The sequence below is a fragment of the Aedes albopictus genome, chromosome 3 (assembly GCF_035046485.1).
Source record: "Aedes albopictus strain Foshan chromosome 3, AalbF5, whole genome shotgun sequence".
Taxonomy (NCBI): domain Eukaryota; kingdom Metazoa; phylum Arthropoda; class Insecta; order Diptera; family Culicidae; genus Aedes; species Aedes albopictus.
Window position 1 is genome coordinate 22,350,590 of NC_085138.1, and position 22,762 is coordinate 22,373,351.

Below are 22,762 nucleotides of genomic sequence, written 5' to 3' on the forward strand. Positions count from 1 at the left end.
ACATTCTTATCATGAACATAAAATTTCGCGTTTAACCGGCATGCATCGAATCAAAGTCGTGAAGCGGCGAACGGTCATGGATAATATAATGGAATCACATGGACATTTCATGCCGTTTGCGCAAATCCAATGATACATCGCCGCATTGCACCGGTTTGTGAAGACGCTACCTTTTTCTTTGCGTCGGCACACAAAATGACAACAATAAAACCTTAATCACATAAACACTTGTCAAACAGCAAATCACTGATGAACCGCCACTAGGTATATGCCAAGCCAACATGCCAACTTGAGTTTAACTGCACACATCAGGTTTGATCAGCCGGTTGTGATTGGGGACTGCACTGTCGCGTCTTCGGCAACGTCCTTGCATAACGCGCATGGCTTATTGCTGTTTATTGCCTCATGTTTGTCATGATGGGTCATTCTTGCGTTTTTTTTCGGCAAATTAAAAATACTGGTGCCGTTTTTGTTGGCTATCTGACTCCAGCTGGCTGTGACCTCTTGCCTATTAATCCGACTGATATGTAGGTAAGTGACGATCGTCCACGACCACGAAGAGACCAGCGTGGGAGATTGTGGTGACTGCGATGTATGATGGCGGCGAGGCGACGATGTCCGCTCACGTCTATACTTATCGACAATTTATTACCCGTTGCGTTGCGTGCAATGTGTTGCGATGGTTGCTTTTGGTGCCTATACAGTTGTTCCCTCAGGGCGAACGCGGGGATGTCCAAAAAAAAAACCCATTCCATAGCCCTCTTCAGGATGGACGGTTGACCGTTGTTGGAGGACTTTGCAACTCAGCTGGTCATATCGCTGCGCTGGTTGATGGTGGAGAAATACTTGAATACCGTGAACCGGGGCCAAACTGATCAGCATAGACAAACGTTTTATCAAAATTGAGCTTTCTCTCAAAGATTTATAGTTATTACTCAAAAATCCTGAATAATTGATCAAATGAGACTGTATCAGCCTCACCCTGAGAAATATGCGCCGGCAACGGATGAACCACGTGCTCGCTGCATTCTGCGGTGAACCCAACATCCAGAAAGTGGCTAACGCTGGACGGATAGGGTGGGCAGTGCATGTTGCAATAATGCCGGACCAGAACCCTGCAGGAGCGGACCTGGTGTGATGGTTAGAACACTTGAATATCACGTCGAGGACCTGGGATCGAATCCCACTCCCGACAAACTCGCAAAATGTGAGTTCTTCCTTCGGAAGGGAAGTAAGGGAATAACCCTGCAAAGTTTGTGTTTGCTAACCATCCGGTTGGTACAAGAAGGCGTAAAGGCCTAAGGGGCCGTCCATATACCACGTGGACAACTTAGAGGGGGGAGGGGGTTTGAGAAAAGTCCACGCTTGTCCACGAAGAGGAGGGTGGGGGTTTGTCAAATGTCCACGTGGACAATATTGATTTAAGAGAAAAAAAAATCATCAGCGAAATAAATTCTGTCGTCTGATGTGATTCTTATTCATAAAAGTTTATCTATTATATAATTTTTATTTAATTACTTGTTTTTAGTTGGCGACGGATACTCAAAGGATGAAATCATAACATTTCATGCACATTTCTAAATTTATATAGCAAAATTTCTTGAAATATTATCAGGATTTCGAACTTTTTAGTAAAAAATACTAAACAAAATTCTGGAGTTTCAAAATGAAGCGTAGATCGTCACAGTGATGGAGTTTCTATCAGAATTTACGATAAAATTATAAATGAATTTTTAGAGGTTTATCACTTTTTAATACTACTTCAAAGTTTTGAAATACTTATCTGTTAATACTTCCAAATAAAGAAACTTTGCAATTTCTTTTTCTTTTCTATTTTATACTACTCATTGCAGTATCATAATGACCTACTTATTAGTACCGGTTCATTATGCAACTAAAATTATTTGCATAATAAACATTAGTTGCATAATATTTATGAAAAAAATATTGCATAAAATCGTATGAAACTCGTTGCAAAATCTAATTTTTCAGCACTCTTCGTATTTATCCACCTCAGCAAGCCTCGTTGGATAAATGTACGACTCTTGCTGAAAAAATCAGCTTTTTGCAACTCGTTACATAAATAACTATTATGGCACTTTAAAGTCAAAATCATATCACTATGGGTGAGTTTTGAAACTACACTATGCACTTTCGAAATGTTGCTGTAATCATTTTTTGCAACGATTTAAAAAAACATAATTTTTGATATTTTTCATAATACAAAAGCATAAAAGTCATCTAAAAATATGGGACAATCATGGGTTGAACATTCAGAGAGCCGTGGTAGCCAGTGTAGATAATTTGAAATACGATGATATTCGTAATATATAAAATTAAGAAATATATTTTGTTTAATGCATCCTATTCTGAAAAAAAAATTAAAACGAATTGAAAAATCAGTTTTTTTGAAAATAAAAAAAAAGGAATATTGTTTTTTTTCTGAAGTTCACGTGGACATTAGGGGAGGGGGTAGGGGTCGGTGAAAAGTCCACGCTTGTCCACGAAGAAGGGGGAGGGGGTAAAAAATCACGATTTTTCTGTCCATGTGGTATATGGACGGCCCCTAAGGCTTCGTGCAACATATGAAAATTTATCAGCGCCATTTTGCAAGCAAATCATGATTTTCTTCCACGGTTAGGTACTTCCAAGGAAAAATCATGGGCGGAGCTAGGAAAAAACAGTAATAAGAGGCATTTCTTCGAAAATTGTCCAAAAATTTCAAATAATCATAACTTGACTATAAAGTAACAAAAAATCAATTTTGTTGCACAAATTAGAAGCTAATAATCTTGCATTATGGGGTCTCCAGTTAGCCTAGTGGTTAAGGCTATGGATCGCCAATCCGGAGACGGCGGGTTCGATTACCGTTCCGGTCGGGAACATTTTCTTGACTCCCTGGGCATAGTGTATCATTGTACTTGCCTCATAATATACAAATTCATGCAATGGCAGGCAAAGAAAGCCCTTCAATTAATAACTGTGGAAATGCTCAAAGAACACTAAGCTGAAGCGAGGCATGCCAAGTCCCAGTGGGGACGTAGAGCCATAAAGAAGAAGAAGAAGAAGAATCTTGCATTATCGAGAAAAATATCACACATAGGCGTAGCCAGTGATATGAGTTTACAAGGGACAGAGAAACTGAGTTCTCAAATCAGTACACATAATCCATAGTAGATACTTATTTCTCAGTTATAAAAAAATATTCTTACTATTTCACCCCTGTAAGCCACCTTGAAAAGATTTGGCATAGTCGTAGCAAGGAAAAAGTGAAGGGGGGGAGGAGAAAGGTGGCTTAAAATATTTTTCGAACGTCACCGCTTTGTAGGTAAATAATAGCTTTCTTCCATGATTGGCATCTTGAGACGATATACTTTATAGAAAATAATACAAATCATTTGCGTAACTAAAAACAATAAAAAATAGTGTTATATTTCAAACAATCTTTATTTAAACTTATTTAGTGTGTTCTGTACGAGAGCTAGTAATGGAATGAACAGAGGATTTAATTTTCACAGTTGCTTGTTTGGTTGCTAACTGTCGCTTGGTTGCCATGGACTGCTCCGATGCTACCACTGGGTTGCTGGTGTTAACAAATAGTATTAAGGGGCAGTTTCTAGAAAAATACACACACAATTTAGAAAGTCATAACTTTACAATAAAGCAAGAAATTCTCAATTTTCCGCCACAAATAAAATGTTAAGAATTTCGCTTTTTGAGAAAAATATCACACATGGTCGTAGCCATATATGATACTTAAAAAAATCATGGATTAGTTTTATTCCTTTCAAGGCTAAGATGGGATAATACACAATTGAATGAATTCATAATTAAAATTCATCCTTTGTAATAATTTTAGAATAAAATTCTGATGAAATCCTTGAAGCATTCCCAAAACTATTCTTGAGTGGTATTCTCAGAGAAAGCCGAATAGAAGCTCTTGTTGAAATAACTTGCCTATAGAAGCTGTGGATGAAATCCTAAAGGAATCCCTAAAAAGAATAGTCTCCAACGAATCCCTTACAAAATTCCACTAGGAATCCTTGGAGAATTTTTTATAGAATCTTAAAAAAGTTCCTTGATGGAACCTCTGTAAGAATTCTCGATGTTATACCAGGAGAAATTTGGTAAGGAGGATTCCTTAAGACTCCTCGAACAATTAAAGATGGATTTTTTGTTTTTGAGAAATGTCCCATAACTTGATGGCGAGATTTTTCAAAGGCTGCCTGGAAGCATGGGCGTATCCAAAAGGGCCAGAGCGGGGCCGTGCCCCCCCCCCCTGGCCGACAGTTTTTTTTCTAATTCGAGCCGACTTTAAGTTTATAAATAATTCAAAGCTCCAGAAAAGTTATCTAAAGAAATTATGTTCACCAAACATTCCTCCGGGAATTTCTCCTGGGACATCTTTAGAGGATCCTCCAATTATTGTTCCAGTGCTTTTTTCGAGGATTCCTCCAGGGATTCCCAAAGGATTCTCAACAGAGATCCTTTTAGGTATTTCTGCAAGTGTTCCTTTAAAGGTTTCTTCGAGTATTTCTTCATATATTCCTTCAAGAATTCTACTAGAAATTGTTCCAATAATTCAATTTGGAATAATTCGAAGTACTTCAGCAGGAACATCTCCCAGAAACCCTTTCTGAAAATTTTACTAGATATTATCTAAAAATTAATCCATCAAAAGATTCCTACAATAATTCGTCCAGAATTTATTGCAGACGTGAATTCCTGCCTATGTTTGCCTTTCTCGTACAGCAAAGTGTACTGAAAGGCTACATGTTCACTCAAAAACGAATTTTCGATAGAAGGCTCGGAGAGTCGAGTCACATATATCAATCAACTCAGCTCGATGAATAGAGATGATGTCTGTTTGTGTTTATGTATGTGAGTATGTATGTATGTCTGTACGCAAAATAAGTTCACTCACTTCTAAGGCACTTCCTATTAACCGATTTTTTGGATTATAGCTCGAATCAAACCGTAATTTTACCGCATTGTTTGCTATTTAAAAAAGTCCGGATCGGTCAAGGCGTTCCGGAGTTATGGCCATTTCAGTGGTCCGGACCAGCACCGGTAGAACTGGCCATATATAAAACTAAACCAAGCCCCATCATGCGGCATGCGGCATGGTTGACGAATTTTGTGCGGAAATCCACACGGGAGACCAGAAATTCCATGATATCCGCCAAAAATTCAAGATGGCAGCTTAATATTCAAGATGTTGGCTGTTAAGTGGTGTTTTAGGCTGTGACACCATGCAATATAGATATATTTAGTATGGGGAAGAAGTCTGGAGTCCAAAAAGGCTGACCAGAATATCCAAGATGGCGGTTCAAAATTCAAGATGGCGTATGTTTAACGGAGTTTTAGGCCCTAATACCATATGGGTATATTTTGTATGAAGATGATCCCAGCAATGGCGAGCAAAACATCCAAGATGCTGGTCAAAAATACAAGATGGCAGTTCTAAATTCAAGATGGCGTATTTTTAATGGAGTTTTAGGCCCTAAAACCATGCAATATATGTATATTTTAGTTTGGGGAAGATGTCCGGAGTCCAAAAATGGCGACCAGGATATCCAATATGGTGGTCCAAAATCCAAGATGGCAACTCTAAATTCAAGATGGCGTATATTTAATGGTGTTTTTTTTTCTCTAAAACCATACAATATGGGTATATTTGGTTTGAGGAAGATGTCTGAGGAGAGGTGAACCAGCGTCTGGCTGAAAGCCTCTTTAATAAAGACAAAAAAAGATGTCTCGAGTCCAAAAATGGCGACCATAATATCCAAGATGGTGGATGGCGGCTCAAAATTCAAGATGGCGTATGTTAATGGAGTTTTAGGTTCTAAATTTAGGTACCGTACGACAAACGCTTAAGACGCATCACCGGCTTCAAGGCATACGACAGTATCGACCGCACGGAGTTATGGAAAATCATGGACGAGAACGGCTTTTCTGGGAAGCTGGACGTTGTGCAAAAGAATTTCGGGCGAGCATTTTAGTTCGTTTGAATCTCTTTGGGGACTGTGACATGGTGACGGACTCACATGCCTACGACGATCCGGGGTACGATTTAACGAAATCCAGTCAATTTGTGTACTTTGCGGACCACCTGAGCAGTGGACACGGTGGGATACGGTAGGAAAGATACGGTGGGAAAGGAATACCAGACAATAACTCTGCAAAATTGGTGTTTGCAACTGTGTACAAGAGAGTGAAGCCAGGCGAATCGGATTAGTCATTAATGTGTCGAAGACAAAGTACATAATGACAAAGGGCTCCAGGGAGGAATCACCGCGCCCGCTACCCCGAATTCATATCGACGGTGATGAAATCGAGGCGGTTGAAGAATTCGTGTACTTGGGCTCACTGGTGACCGCCGACAACGACACCAGCAGAGAAATTCAGAGGCGCATTGTGGCAGGAAATCGTTCTTCTTTGGACTCCGCAGAACTCTACGATCGAATAAAGTTCGCCGTAACCCGAAGTTAACAAAACGCTGATTAGACCGGTCGTCCTCTATGGACTGGGCACGAAACATGGACCCTACGTGCAGAGGACCAACGCGCTCTTGGAGTTTTCGAACGGAAGGTGTTGCGTACCATTTACGGCGGAGTGCAGATGGAAGACGGGACTTGGAGAAGGCGAATGAACCACGAGCTGCATCAGCTGCTGAGAGAACCAATCATCGTCCATACTGCGAAAATCGGGAGGCTACGGTGGGCGGGTCACGTCATCAGGATGTCGGATAGCAACCCGACTAAAATGGTTCTCGAGAGTCATCCGACCGGTACAAGAAGACGTGGAGCGCAGCGAGCTAGGTGGGTCGACCAAGTGGAGGACGATCTGCGGACCCTACGCAGAGTGCGGAACTGGAGACAAACAGCCATGGACCGAGTGGAATGGAGGCGGCTACTATGTACAGCAGAGGCCACCCCGTCCTTAGCCTGATCGGTAAGTAAGTATGATAGAGGACAGAGAAGACAGTATGTAGAGGCTAGAGAGATGCTTTTTGCGACATACCTTCAGAAATTCTTTCTGGGATTTCTTCAGGTATTCCTTTCGAGAATCTTTCCTGGTTTCCTCCCAGGATTCCTTCAGATACTGCCCCGGAGTTCTCTTCAGAGATTTTTACAGAGGTTGCTTTAGAGAATCCTGAAAGGATTCTTTAAGTTATTCTTTTCTGCATTCCTTCAGGGATTTCTTCAAAAATTTCTTCCAGGACTCCTGATGTGATTCCTTAACCCTTTGGAGCCGGACGGGTCATATATGACCCCAACATAGAAACGGCTGTATAAATTCACCAATTCGATAAAACAGAATACTGTCTTCGGCAAATTTGTTGCAAATTGAGTCCTCTATTAGGGAAAAATTGGGATATTTGTATTTGGGACTTTAATGATAACCAAGAACATCCTGAACACCATGAAATTTGAAAAAAATGAAATAATTGACATACCAGTTGTTCTAAAAGCTAAACTTGGATGTGGGTCTCGTTTATATGTATCCTTTTAGCCTTCATCAAGAATATCAAAAGCTGTTTTATATTCTGGGATGTTCTAGGCACAGAGAACAGACGTCTATCTTTGCTTTCTGCCTTGTGTAAAACTTTGTAACGGTCATATCAAAGTATGTGGTTATGTCCCCGTTGCGTGGCGCTAGCGTTCCATCACTTACATTGTTGTGTTGTCATTTTTGTTTCCAGTGCTCGCCGTTTTTGGCCGTTTGGCGCTCGTGTCATTTTGTGGGCTAGTGTATTTTAACGATGAACACTGCCATCGCGAGGTCAGATCTACTTTATAAGTGGGGCAGTCTCCGTTGGTGGCGTTGAGGTACACTTAAATCCTGTACACACGATTTCGACGTATTTTTGCTCGAGCTTAAATGTCTGTTCTCTGTGTTCTAGGTGTTCCAAACTGTCCTGTAGTGAAGTGCTTCAAATCTACAAGAATAATTTTATGTATTTCCGCCACAATTAATAGCATTGCATAAGATACTGGGATCCGTGAAGCTCTTGACATTTACAATGTCATTTATAGACGCTATAGGGATATTCCAGGTCAGCCAAACTACCTTGGAGTTCAGGACTTCAGGTCTACACTCGTAACAGTATCCATATCTGTTAAACTGAGAAACGCTACATAATCAATCACAGTTACTGCAGCAATCTGAAGTCTATTATGAACCTCTGAGACATCTAGGGTCGTCCAAACTGTTCTATAATAAAGTCTTTCAAATCTACAAGAATAACTTTATGTGTTTTCAGCATAAATAATAGTATTGTATAATCTACTGGGGTCCGCGAAGCTCTTGAAATCTCAGATGTCATTCAGAGACACTACAGGGATATTCCAGGTCGGCCAAACTACTTTGGAGTTCAGGACTTCAGGTCTACACTCGTAACAGTATCCATATCTGTTATACTGAGAAACGCTACATAGTCATCCGCAGTTACTGGACCAATCTGAAGTCCATTTTTTATTATAAACCTTTGGGACATTCAGGTTTGTCCAAACTGTTCTATATTGAAGTCCTGCAAATTTACAAGAATAACTTTATGTGTTTTCGCCATAAATAATAGTATTGCATAACCTGCTGGGATTCGCAAAGCCCTTGAAATCTGAAATGGCATTTAGAGACACTACAGGGATATTCCAGGTTAGCCAAACTTCCTTGGAGTTCAGGACTTCAGGTCTACACTCGTAACAGTATCCATATCTGTTATACTGAGTAACGCTGCATAATCAACCGCAGTTACTGGAGCAATATGAAGTCTACTTTTTTATTATAACCCTTTGGGACATTCACGGTTGTCCAGACTGCTCTATAATGAAGCCCTTCAAATCTACAAGAAAAGCTTTGTGTTTTCACCATAAATAATAGCATAGGATCTGCTGAGACCCATGCAGCTCTTGAAATCTGAAATGTCATTTAGAGACACTATGGGAATGTTCCAGGTCAGCCAAACTATCAGTGAGATCAGAACTTCAGGTCAACACTCGTAACATCAGCTATTTCTGACATACTGAGTAGCGTTTCATAATCAATAGCGATGACTGGACCAACCTAAAGTCTACTATATATTTTTATGAACCTTTGGAACATTGAGGGTCGTCCAAACTATCCTAAAGTTTAGCTCTTGATAGTAACAGTAGTTAGTTTCACAATGAACTTTAGACTGTAATCTGTAATGATAGTTTTGAGATATTCCAGATCAACATCACTACTCCGGAGACCATAGCTTCAGGTCTACACTTGTGATAATAACTTTTGCCACTACGTTAAGGTGTTACATAATCCACTGTACTTGCCAAAGCAGTTTGAGGAACAATACGCGTTGTTGTATATTTTTGGGATATTATGGGCTCCTTACTGTTATGAAGCTTAGTTGATGAAAACAACAACTGTAACGTTCAGAAGACTTGTTGGACATGATAGATTACAAATCATAACTTTTAATGTAAGAAGTTACCGTTACACTCATAAACTTTAGGATCTAAACTCAAGAACAGTTTGGATGACCTAGGATATCCCGACTGATCTGATATTGTCTATATACCTTTCAGAAGAGTTACTGGACACGATAGATAACAAATCGCAGCTTGGTATAATGAAATCAGTTACCGTTACACCCGTAGACTTGTGGATCTAAACTCAAGAATAGTTTGGATGACCTAGGATATCCCGAATGATGTGATACTGTCTATTGAATTTTCAGAAGACTTACTGGACATGATAGATTACAAATCGTAGATTTGCATAATGAAAAAAGTTACCGTTACACCCGCAGACTTATGGATTTAAACTCAAGAACAGTTTGAATGACCTAGGATATCCCGACTGATCTGATACTGTCTATTTACCTTCCAGAAGACATACTGGGCATGATTGATTACAAATCGTAGCTTTGTATAATGAAATCAGTTACCGTTACACCCGCAGACTTTTGGATCTAAGCTCAAGAACAGTTTGGATGACCTAGGATATCCCGACTGATATGATATTGTTTATTTACCTTTCAAAAGACTTGCTGGACATGATAGATTACAAATCGCAGCTTTGTATAATGAAATCAGTTACCGTTACACCCGCAGACTTTAGGATCTAAACTCAAGAACAGTTTGGATGACCTAAGATATCCCGACTGATTTGATATTGTTATTACTTTGTCTTCGATATAAATCGTACAGACTGATACTTAATCTAATTTGATAACTTATTCCTAAAATTTTGCTTTGTCATACCAAATTCAAATAAGCTGCTAACTTCGTTGAATACCCGTATGCAGGGGCTCAAGGGATTATTGTGGCCGTAGTCTGTTCTATGCCCAGGTACAATAAAGAAATCGTTGTGACGTAATTGACGCATCGGTGCATTTAACGAGAGTTGCAGCAGAAGATCTGGACTGTCAATATTGTTCTCCAAAATATCGAACACGACTAGCTGCTGTAACTTTTTTCGACGATCGGAGAGCAGTTCAAGATCAATTAAACGGCAACGTGCTGGGTAGTCCGGAAGACGTTCAGGATCGTTCCACGGTAGATTGCGAAGCGCAAAGCGTATAAAGCGTCTCTGGACACGTTCGATGCGGATTATCTGCGAAGCGTGGTACGGATTCCAAATCGGGGCTGCATATTCCAGGATGCTACGCACCAGGGCACAAAAAAGTGACTTGAGTGTGTATGGATCGGTAAAGTGCGCTGCATTACGGCGTATAAATCCAAGAATGGAGAATGCTTTCGCAGTTGTTACGGACACGTGATCGTTGAAACGAAGTTGGCTGTCGATGGTCACACCCAGATCACGAATTGACTGCACACGTTCTAACTGCATGGATCCCATCTTGTACTGGTGGATTACTGAGTTGCATTTACGACTAAACGTTATGACCTTGCATTTCTTAATATTTACGCTCATGCCGTTTTCTTGGCACCAACACAGCAGCTCGTTTATGTCAATTTGCAGTGCAAGGCAATCTAGAACTGTGGCAATGACTCGGAACATTTTCATGTCGTCAGCGAACAGCAGCTTTCCTGAGGAGATCCGAGTGCACAAATCGTTGATGAATAGCACGAAGATTAGGGGACCTAGGACACTACCTTGCGGAACGCCAGAAGGAATGTCAAAGGAATTCGAGCGTGCAGAATTCACTTTAACGAAAGCTTTGCGGTCAGAAAGGTACGACAACAGCCATTCAGTAAACCAACCAGGAAAACCAATATGTTTGAGTTTTTCAACGGCGTACCTGTGAGGAACAGTGTCGAACGCCTTTGAAAAGTCTATGTAGATTGAGTCAACCTGCATTCGACGTTCCATTTCGTTGAATAGTACGGAAGTGTAGCATAGTAGATTTGTCGTAGTAGAGCGATGAGGTACAAATCCATGCTGGAACTCCGAGACTAGCGGTTTAGCCGCATTGATCACAATATCGTGCACTAGAGATTCAAAAACTTTACCGAGGCAGCAAAGAATCGATATACCACGGTAGTTTTCAACATGACTCAGTGTTCCGGTTTTATGAATGGGTATCATGAAGGCGGTTTTCCATAAACTTGTCGATTTACCTTTCAGAAAACTTACTGGACATGATAGATTATAAATCGCAGCTTTGTATAATGAAATCAGTTACCGTTACACGCATAGACTTTAAGATCTAGACTCAACAACAGTTTGGATGATCTAGGATATCCCGAATGATCTGTTACTGTCTATTGAATTTTCAGAAGACTTACTGGACATGATATATTACAAATTGCAGCTTTGTATAATGAAAGAAGTTACCGTTACAGCCATAGACTTAAGGATCTAAACTCAAGAATAGTTTGGATGACCTAGGATGTCCAGAAAAAATATTCCGCATAATAGTCTACCGTTTTTATACTATTGAATACCAAAACTACAGAAAAACGTAGAAAAAACTCCAGAAGAACGCTTGGAAAAATTCCGGCTTCAAAGGGTTAAGGGATTCCAGGCAATGCTATTGATTGATTGATTGATTTGTCTAAATTATAGAAACTTTCAAGGCAATCCTAGATCATAGAGACATTTGATTCTTACAGGAATTCCTGCTCAGCATCCAACCGGCATTCCTGTCATGATCCTTCTAAGGTTTCCATCAGGTATTCTTTACGGGATGCCTTCAACAATAAATTCAGGAATTTCTGCCAGAATTGCTTTAGAAAATCCTGAAAGGTTTTTTTTTAGAAATTTTAGCCAGCATTCTTTCATGGATTTCTGCTGGAATTACTTCACAGATTCAACCTAGTAAACTTTCAAAGTGTTCTGTCGAAATATATTCAGAGAATCCAAGTGGAATTCTTTCTACGAGCCATGATCCTTGCTGGCTTCTCGGGAGTTTTTCAGGCATTCCTCTCGGGATTAATACAGCAATTTCTCCCGGGATTTCTTCTGTGATTATTTCAGGGATTCCTACCAAGCTTTCAGCTGAGATTCCTCAGAATTCTACCAGATATGCCTCTCAGAATTCCTTCAGTAAATCCTTCCGGGATTCCTTCAGGAATTTCTACCGGGATTGTTTTGGAAAATCTTGAGCGGTTTTTGTAAGTGTTTTAGTCAGCATTCCTTCTTTAGGGATTACTGCTGGAGTTCCTTCAAAGATCCCTGCTGGAATTCCGTAAAGGATTCCTTTAGATTTAGAGGTTCCTGCTAGGATTGCTGCAGGAATTCCAACTTGTATTCTTTCAAAGATATAGACTTTATAGTTGAGGTCCAAATACGGATCTGTCAAAGGATACAAATTCTTAGTGGAATTAAAAGGAATAGTACTTAACACGATTTTCTTTTTAGAACATGCACTATTTCTGAAGATTTTACATATGGTGAGTACGTAAAGAGAATTTCTGGGGTACCGATTGAAAAACTCAATTACATTATTAACAATGATTGTTGGACTTAAATCTATCTTCTACAGTATTTTAAAGTTTAGTTATGTTACGCATAGTGAGCACTCTTTATTTGATTTGTTTCAGAAAATTAAATTTGAGAAATGTTGAACACTGCAGTTGAAACTACATGAAATTACAAGGGCCATGCATACTTTTAGGTGTTTATCGGGTAAGATTTCTGTCCCAGTTTATAAGTCCTTTTTTCTATTCTTTTTGAGTGGTTATTATCTCTCTCACTTGTTTAGAGCTGTATTATATCTATACGGATCAGAATATAACGATAGCGTAGAAGTTGTGCTGAAATAGAACTTGAGAGAATTATCAGAAAATTAGGACCTACAATGACCAACTTTTTGGAACTACGCCATAGACTTCCATTTTCATAGATTCCATTTAAAGATTTAAATTCTGAGACACCTTGGGCGTTAACGGGTTAAGGGCCTATCAGAGCCCGCCCAAGAGGCACATTTTCCTCCATTATTAACTTCTTAAGCGCCTAAATAATTCAATAATATTGGCACAAATTAACATTAAACATGTTAATTACAATGACACAAACTCACTCGATACGCAAATCTACAGGTCACACAATATAGTCTAATTCTCAAACAGTCGGGTTGTCAATTACAATCTGTGTTTTGAATTGAACACTAATTGAACCAAAACTCTGCTAAGACCATGAGAGATCTACAAACTCCTTCAGAATTATTTGATCTTCTGCGGTCAGATGTGGTTGAAAGTTGTTAAGGTGTCTTACTGCATCACTAAGTTTTCAAACGAATCATTGACTTTTTGCTTTTCAATGATTGTTCGCCTCGCATTTTTGAAGTGATAAAAAACTATCAATTCTGCAGTAACGCACCAGAAAAAGTATCATCGCAATCACTGCGGGTGAGCATAGGTACATATATGATGATAATTTTTCATACGAATATTCGCTTTGATGGCAGAGAATTATCACTTTGAAATTTTGTGGCTCATATCCAACATGGCTGCCGATGTTGGTGATGCCGTAAAAAGCCTTAAGAAGCGACCAATTTGTCCCAGCTTAACGGTACCTACCTACCTACCCCAACAGAGAGCCTCCGCTAAACTGCCAACAGATGACAACGGCGCGGCGGCAACGCCGGTGATGATCGCACCGGGGTACCCTCTCGACTTTCGAGATATCCCACAAGCGTAACTACTGAAGAACCTATCGACCAATCGACCGATCATAGGTAGGTACCAACCGACTGACTGTTGTTGGCGTGGTGTACCTTCACTTTCTGGCGGAGGAATCCCACCCCAAAGCGCCACCCCGAGACCATCACCATAGTCATCATCTTCGCCTTCGCCTTCGCCATCGCCAGAAGACACCCGAGAGAAAGATGCGCACTGGGAGATCTTATACTAAGTCGAAGGTAGGTAAGTTGGTTTGGTGGTTGGTTGGTTGGTTGGTGTACCTTCTCCAACAACGGCTTCTGCGGTTTCGTCTCCATCGTCACCGTCGTCGTCTTCATCGTTTCGGGGGGTCGGAGGTGCTGGTTGCTGGTTGTGGGCACCACGCAAGACACAAGACGAATTGTACGGTGTTTGTTGTGGATTGTATGTGGTGCCCGCGCGCGCGGAGAAAGAAGAAAAACCTTACCGGAGTGAGCGCGCGTGCGCGGAGAGCTGTGGTGGCTCCTCGGGAGAGTACCCCTAGTAGTACCCCCTATACCTACCTAGTACCTAGTAGTTTCGTTGGGTTCGGGAGGATGATGGAGCGGCGCACAAAAAAAAACTGAAACTATCATTTCGTGGCCGGGTTGGTCGGATGATGGTAGTAGGCTGGTTGCTTTGGTTGGTATAAAGACCGCAATTTGGCCGAGGGAAGGCACACTCGGTCACAACACTCGTCTCAGTAAACATCTAAATTCTCTTACCCTGTATTTTAAGTATAATGAACACCTTTGCCGTGGTAAGTTCGATCAAGGATATATCTGTAACTAGTGCAAGAAAAGGAGAAGAAGAAGGACAAACGTGTGAATAAGGATTGGTTCGGTTGGAAGGACTTTGCGCCCAGAGAGGCGTTGGTGAAGATCTGAAGTAGACTGTTGATGGGCAGCTACTTATGAATTAGTGATTTCAGTGAACTAATCGAACGTTGTCAGTATGGACTTGATGGTTAAAGTAGTTGGGATAATAGTAACGGCAAACATTGTTAAACATAGCCGTGCAGAATGCCATCTAGTGAAAGTATTAAGATGAACAGATACTTTGACTGAAAATTGAAGTGAAAATGGTTCTTTATGTGCACCAAAAATGTGAAGGAAGAAGGAATGCCTTACTTTGAAGTTGTTAGCGTTTCTGAAATCATTAAAAAAAAAACTGAAGCTATGCTTCATAAGTTTGTGAAGTGAAAATTCATGTGCAGTTAAACCAAAGATTAAGTCTAAACGAAGAATTTAGACCCTACCTATTTTAACTGGTTGGCGCAGGGGTAATCATGTGGACATCCAGCAAGACCAAACCCAGGATTCATTTCCGGATGATTCCTTGGATAAAGAGTATTCTCGTACCTACCATACCAACACAAATCCCAAGTAACAATCCATAAAAAAACAAGTTATTATTTATGATAGCTTTGTCATAGCAACGCATATTCTTATTGGTTTTATCGTAATCCCAGACAAGCGTAATTGTTCTTCGATAATTTGTGGTTTGGAAGTGCCCTCTAAATGTTCTAGAGAAATTGCACACAAAGCTTTGTTTCACACAAAAACATTTGAACTTGAGAACAGTTTTAAGACACTCTTGTAGATATCTCCAGAAATTTGTTTTACTCTTCTTGTCCAAGAGCATGTGTTATCAGGTCTGAACAGATTGAAATATGCAGAAAATAAATGTCAACACTCTGCAGTCTCGGATTAAAGTAACAAGATGTATAACGTTTTCTACTAAAATTAACAAACTCCAAGTAACATTTTTTAGACGAATTTAATAGAAGAAGTGCTAATTCCTATCACAAACCCAAAACAAAAGGGATCTGGTTTTATTACGGTTCTGAAAACATCTACTATCAAAATGATACTTAAGACCTATCTTTATCAAGAACTTCATAAACAATCTTGTTTGTCTCTTGTAGTCTTAAAGAGTTCACGAAGAAGATAACTATAAAGCCATTTAATCTAGAAAATGTCCTGGGAAAACGAATAAGCTTTAAGGAGTTTCTCGTAATCAAATCTTCAAGACCTTCTCTACCATAAGCCTGTTCAGTCTCATGAAAGGTTTATGGTAGGGTTTTCGTAGTTATGTTGCTCAATCTGATTCATACATGATTTTAAAGAACATTTTAAAATATTTAAACCACTCAATAGTCAGATTAGTCTGCTCAACTGACATGTCTGACAGGAGGACGTCTATTAATTGTATCACAAATTGTCACACTTTTTTATAGGACCTCCATAATATTTGCATGGTCGTCCCACTTTTTTTTTGAACGTATCCATGATCTTCTCGTAATTTACGGATATGCTCCATAATATTGTTTATTCTGCAGAGGCTCCTGCAGGGATTTCTCTTAAAATTTATGTACAGAGATTTTGTCAGTGATGTTTCCATGGATTCCTTACGGGATTCTTCAGGATGTCATTTTTCTTCTTCTTGGCGTAACATATCCATTTGTACAAATCCTGCTTTTCGTTTAGTGTTTTATGAGCACTTCCACAGTTTTAAACTGAGAGGATTTTTTTTTGCAGAGAACCGCGATTATTTCACATTTTTTCCATAGTTCCTAAAGGAAGTCATCTATGGTTATACTTCAGATGTTTTTAATATTTCCTTCCAAAAATTCCTCAATATTCGTTTGAGGGTCTAATTACCTTCATTACCATTCTCTCTGTAAAGTTTCTCAACGAAGTTCTGCCCAGGATTCTTCCTGAGATTTATCCATGATCTTCTCCAGATAAACTTGATTGATTTTTTTTTCTGAAATTCAATCCATGATTTTGATTTTTTTTTCTTATTTCAAGGATTCCTCAGGTAATCTTCCAGGGATTATTTTCAGAATTCTTTCATTGATTACTCCTGGGATAGCTTGGGATATTTCCAGAGCATTATCTAGAACTCTCTCAGCATTCCTGCAGAGGATTCTTCCCAGAATTTCTTTAATGATTTTCCTTGAAATCATCCAATTTTTCAGGGATAGATTATTTTTGCGATTCCTCCATAGATTATTTCAAGAATTCCTCTCTTGAGAAATCTTGATTTTTTTTTCGGGAATCCACCAGGATTTTTTTAGGGTTCCTCAATGGATTGCTTCTTTTGTGCTACCAAGGGATTTCCGTGATTCAAGCAGAAATATTTTTCAAGCATTATTTCCGAAATTTCTCCAAAGATTCATCCCAAACACTCTCCGGGAATTCATTTCAGGATTCCCGCAAAGATCAGAGATTTTTCATTATTCTTCTGGGGATTCTCCAGAGTCCTGATTCTTTAATTTTTTTTCTTGAATCCTAAAACTTTCCGATAAACCTTTACGTATTCTTCTATCATGATTTTTTTGCTAATTTATCCAGTGCTTCGTCCCTGTATTCTTTCCGGGGCTTTCTGCAGTATTTCCGGGATGTCTCCTATTCTCTTCTGGGAAATTTGGGATGCTCTTATGTTATCTGCCAAAAATAACAGATTTTTAGTGTCACAATATGAAACAATATACTATAACTTTGTTGGACTCGATTATCCGAGAGCTCGAACATCCGCGATTCAATTATCTGGCAAAAATGGCTCGATTATCCGGGGATCAAAAAAATGTTTGCTTTGTTTTGCACAATTTGAGATGGCAACATGTCAAAAGATAGAGGAAACTTCAAAAACAACAAAAAAAATTTATAAACAATTTATCAGCCGTTGAATTTAAGCACTACAGTACGGACCCGAATTTGTCAGCCCCATTTTGCGACGAACTTTTTGCTCTCATTGTCTAACGGTCAAATATTGACCAATTTATTTAAGTTCATCATCAAACTACTGCTGAAAGGCAGAACATAGAGGAATAAAAAGTATGAATATCTGTTTAAATGTCTGAGGGGAGCAAAAATGTGTTCCGGAAAGGGGCTGACAAAATCGGGTCACGTATGTATAACATCACGCTACTTATCTTGTTTATTGAACAGTTTTTTGATTGAAGAAAATCAACAATAAATAAAAGAAAAAAGTATGGCTCGATTATCCGTAAATTTCAATTATCCGGTTTTTTTTTGGAATCATCTGGATAATCGAGTCGGGCAAGTAAATCTGCATGACCAATGTTGCCAGCAATAACACATTTTTTTGTGTCGTAATGTGTAACAATGAACTACACTTGAGGTGCAATACATATAACATTATAGAAAATTCGAATTGTCTATCTCACACCATATCAGAGATATTGAGCTATATTTGAATCTGTATGACGACCAGTGCTTCCTGCAATAATATATTTTTTGTATCCAAACGTGAAACAATGTACCGCACTTGAGGTGTACTATAACATTGTCGAACATTCGAATGGCCTATCTCACACCGGATCAGTGAGATTAAGCTATATTTGAATCTACATGACCAGTGCTTGGGGTCTCCAGTTAGCCTAGTGGTTAGGGCTATGGATCGCCAATCCGGAGACGGCGGGTTCGATTCCCGTTCAGGTCGGAAAAATTTGCTCGACTCCCTGGGCATAGAGTATCATTGTACTTGCCTCACAATGTACAAATTCATGCAATGGCAGGCAAAGAAAGCCCTTCAATTAATAACTGTGGAAATGCTCAAAGAACACTAAGTTGAAGTGAGGCAGGCCAAGTCCCAGTGGGGATGTCGTGCCATTAAGAAGAAGAAGATGACCAGTGTTGCCAGCTACTACAAAAGTTATGTGTTATTAAATGACGTCAAAAGTTTCTGTATTCGAAAATGGCGCCAAAGATGTCACTTGACTTCTACATAATCTTAACTGAACAATCGAATTCGATATATTAACTCAAAATCGTGTTGATCGATTTTTAATGTTATGCAGTGTTGCCAGATGCAGAAATAATTTTGAAGAACTCAAGGTAAATCTAGATGACTTGCTGATTTTGTGTTACGTTACTTTAAACTACAATGAACGTGGACACCGTCCCAATTGCTATGAATTGTAAATTCAGAATTTTATCTACAGTTCAGAAGTGTTGCCAGATTTGAAGAAAAACTACGTTCCATTCTATGCAACATGAAACAAAGTTTGACGTGTACTTAAATTATGCTGAAGAGTCTTTTATATGGCATACAGTCATATGTATATATTCAGCAATATATGATTCTATTTGAACAGTGCTGCCATCTAACATAAGAAATAATGATATCAGGAGCTATCACTGGTAGGCCTTTGTTGTCCTTTCGAATGTTACTTAGCATTACATGTGTTTATTTAGAAAATTATGAAAGGTTTAGAGGTGATTGAAATGGACGTTAAACTAATGTCGGTGATTGAAACGGACGTAAAATAATGTCGGAATGTACTTGGGATGCAATCAATTGGCAAAGAAAGCTCTCACTTAGTTAATGCCTGATAAAATGCTCAAAATTACTGCATTGTAGTTGTGACGGTTCAAAGTCCTTTCAAATGCCCTAATAAATCCAGATATTCTCAAAAACGTTTCCCAGAGATTTATTTAATCTCAATACAAGTAAGTTATCAAGTGAACTTAGGAAACGTCTACAGCGTTTCTACCAAAAAAAAACCTCCAAGAATTACAATTCGCAGATTTTGGCTTGGAATACTATCTGGTATTTTTCGTTTTTTTATTTACCAGGGAATGAACCAATATTTATACAGTAGTCAACGTCCAAGACTCATTTTTTTTATTCTTAATCGCTTAACCTATTTTACAGCCCTATTGTCCACTAGGGCACTACGTGAGCGATTGCAATTCACTGGTGCACCTACACTTTTTGCGGTACCTTAATGTATTCCATTCTACTATATATCGAACTGGTTGGCTTTGCGCTACTTTCACTTTTATACTCTGTTCTTGGTAGAATCATGAACACGCATTCCGGCTGTTGTTCCTTGTTCAATTTGATTCAGGGTGCATGAAGAGCTGCCATTCGCCGATATCCATGAATCCGGATCCATTTGACCCATAAGCAAAGAAGAGGGTCAGTGTCAGTTAAGCTTGCTATCAATAGTCAACATTCGCGATATGATGCGATTGGCATTCGCCAACGAATATGTTTTCACCATCTTTCGTTTTGCCAAACCAATCTCCCGTACGAATTGCACACAAACAGACTCGACACTGATATGTCTTGTTGATATTCCATTTTCGCCGCTGTTGAGCAGTTATCTTCCAGTGAAGCCTTTCTTTTCATCGGTTGTCGATGGGCTTATCGCGAAACATCGTCGGCTAGAAACTTCTATTGGAATACCTAGTGTCGATATTATGTGAAAATTACATCTGAGTGCGTGTCGAGTATTCCCACCGTAGCCTCTACAACCAACCCATTCGGCGAGGTTCGGCTGTTCTGGCGCGCGAGTGGCAGCACTGTCAGATGTATACAAAATCGTTTACGAGTTAAGGAAATTGTAGTTCTTTCACAATATTTTTAAATTACAAGAAAGCTAATTAATAAACTAGCAATTGATACCAAATTGGTCATGAAGCATTAAGCGAAGAGCAAAAATAAATCCGATCATTATCGGTCGGTGCATATCCAGACGGGAATTAGATAAAAACCCTACCGACAGCAAAGACATCCAGCCGAACCATCTAGAATCAGTAAACCTATTACGTCGCCATAACTCATCGTAACCCGTTCTATTTCTCCCCTCTCATCTTTCAGTTTTTGGCCTTTGCGCTGGCTGCGGTTGCCGTGGCTGAACCGCCATCCGGTTACAACTACAACCGGCCCTCGTCGGGTGGATACTCTCACGGAGGCGGTGGTGGCGGTGGCGGTTACTCCAGCGGCGGCGGCTATTCCAGCGGCGGATCTTCCGGCTATGTTGGCAGCTTCAGCAGCGCCGGAAGCTTCTCCAGTGGTGGTGGCGGCGGCGGTAGCCTCCAGAACGTTCCAGTCGGTGGCCAAACCTCCGAAGGTCTGAACGTCGACCAGCAGCTGCTGAACGAGATCCGACAGATCCTGCTCCGCGAGGAAAGCCAAAGCTCGTCGTCGGGTGGCTTCGGAGGAAGCGCCCCAAGCGGATCGTACGGACCACCAAGCGGATCCTATGGACCACCAAGTGGATCGTACGGAGCCCCACATGGCGGATCTTCTGGCCGCGTCGTTGGAATCGATCTGGAAGGAGTGCGGCAAGCCATCCAGGTTGCCCAATACCTGCAGACGGCTTCCTCCTCCGTGCCATCCGGTTCGTATGGAGCTCCTTCGGGCGGCTCGTACCCATCGGCTCCATCCGGCTCGTACGGTGCTCCATCTCGCCCATCCGGCAGCTACGGAGCTCCATTCTAAGGACTGAAACCAAAAAAATCCAAAAAAAGCCCTTCAAGCCCTTCACCGGGCTCCTGAAGTCGCGCAACCCTTCAGACCGTCTGCAGAAAGAGCCCACAATTGGATATCCGAACCGGCCAACGTACCAAGGATCATGCGAATAAATCCAACGAACATAGCGAACAAAATTGTCAGAAACAAGACTTAGAACACGCCACCACCATTACAAAGAACAAAAACACGCACATTCAACAACACTATCACCTATACTTTCAAACGGGTCTGAGCGAGCGGAGTGTCCTCTGGCGAGTGTCCTCCCCCCTTATGGTCTCTCCTCTCCATACGAGACCACCCTTCCACCTTCGGGAGTTGGACAACCGTCGGACTGCTCCGACATAGAAAAAAAAAAAGCAACAACCGATGCTGTAGCCGATTGTCCAAGTGAAACGACGAGAATCAACAACATCAGCACCCCGATTCAGTAACAGTAACGAACCCCGGAACAACATCCTAAGCCGGCAAATGCATTCTCAGCAACACGTGAAACACCCTGGCTATAGCACCGTTTGTTACAGGACGAGAGAGACAGACATATTACAACGAGAACAACTTTTGTTATTCATTTGTTTTGTACATACTTGAAAAAAAACATGTTTTTATCTCTCTTTTATCTAGTTACTTGTTATAGTTGTTTTTGTACCGAGAAGTGAAAACGTAACCGAGAAAACATAAAAAACAAAAAAATAATAAAAAAAATCGAAAAATTTGTCACCGTTAAAATTTGTTTGCTTTGGTTCATTCTTCATAATATCACAACATTCTTCGATGTAACTAAACTACTGTGACGCAATTTTCAGTGAACACTTCACAACCATGAAAAAAATGTCTCGATCTGTGTTTGTTATAACATTCACGTTGCCTGTATATGGCATAACACAAAATGTAGCCTCATCACACCATGAATTACGGGTCACCTTTGTGCTGAATGTTTACCAGCGCCTAATTCCTAATTCGTCCTAATAGTCGTAATTCGTATCAGTTATCAGAAGGCCGGCTGCAGAGGCACGTTATCCTCCATTTGGGACATTTGTGCCATTGCCAGAATAATAGCCTATTTAATCATCTACCTGAGGGAAAAGGAAGGAAATAAGGATAAGGATGGGGATAAAGACAGGTAGGGAAATAGGAAAAATACCCTAGAAGAGGGTACTAACGCATAAGTGTACCACAATGAGTTCAAACAGCGCCCTGAAAAGGGCACTGTAATAACGCATAAAGCGAAAGAGAGCCTATAGCTCTTTACCACAGCGGGTTAAGAACAACAAAATATCCTGAATATTCAGGTCTCTGAAGTCAGTTTTACTCAATAAGTGTTAACCAAATACTCGGAAACGCAGTTGCGCAAAAACTGGACAGTTACATATCAAATGATACGA

The 22,762-nt window shown here is 40.1% G+C and overlaps 1 protein-coding gene across 1 annotated transcript; it reads left to right on the top strand.

Moving 5' to 3' along the window:
* The first annotated feature begins 14,706 nt into the window (after positions 1-14,706).
* LOC115254094 (pro-resilin) lies at positions 14,707-22,106 on the top strand. The gene is made up of 2 exons (XM_029865045.2): positions 14,707-14,847; positions 20,724-22,106. The coding sequence occupies exons 1-2, from the start codon at positions 14,830-14,832 to the stop codon at positions 21,345-21,347; spliced, it is 642 nt and encodes a 213-aa protein (XP_029720905.1). The 5' UTR covers positions 14,707-14,829; the 3' UTR covers positions 21,348-22,106.
* The last annotated feature ends 656 nt before the right edge of the window (positions 22,107-22,762 follow it).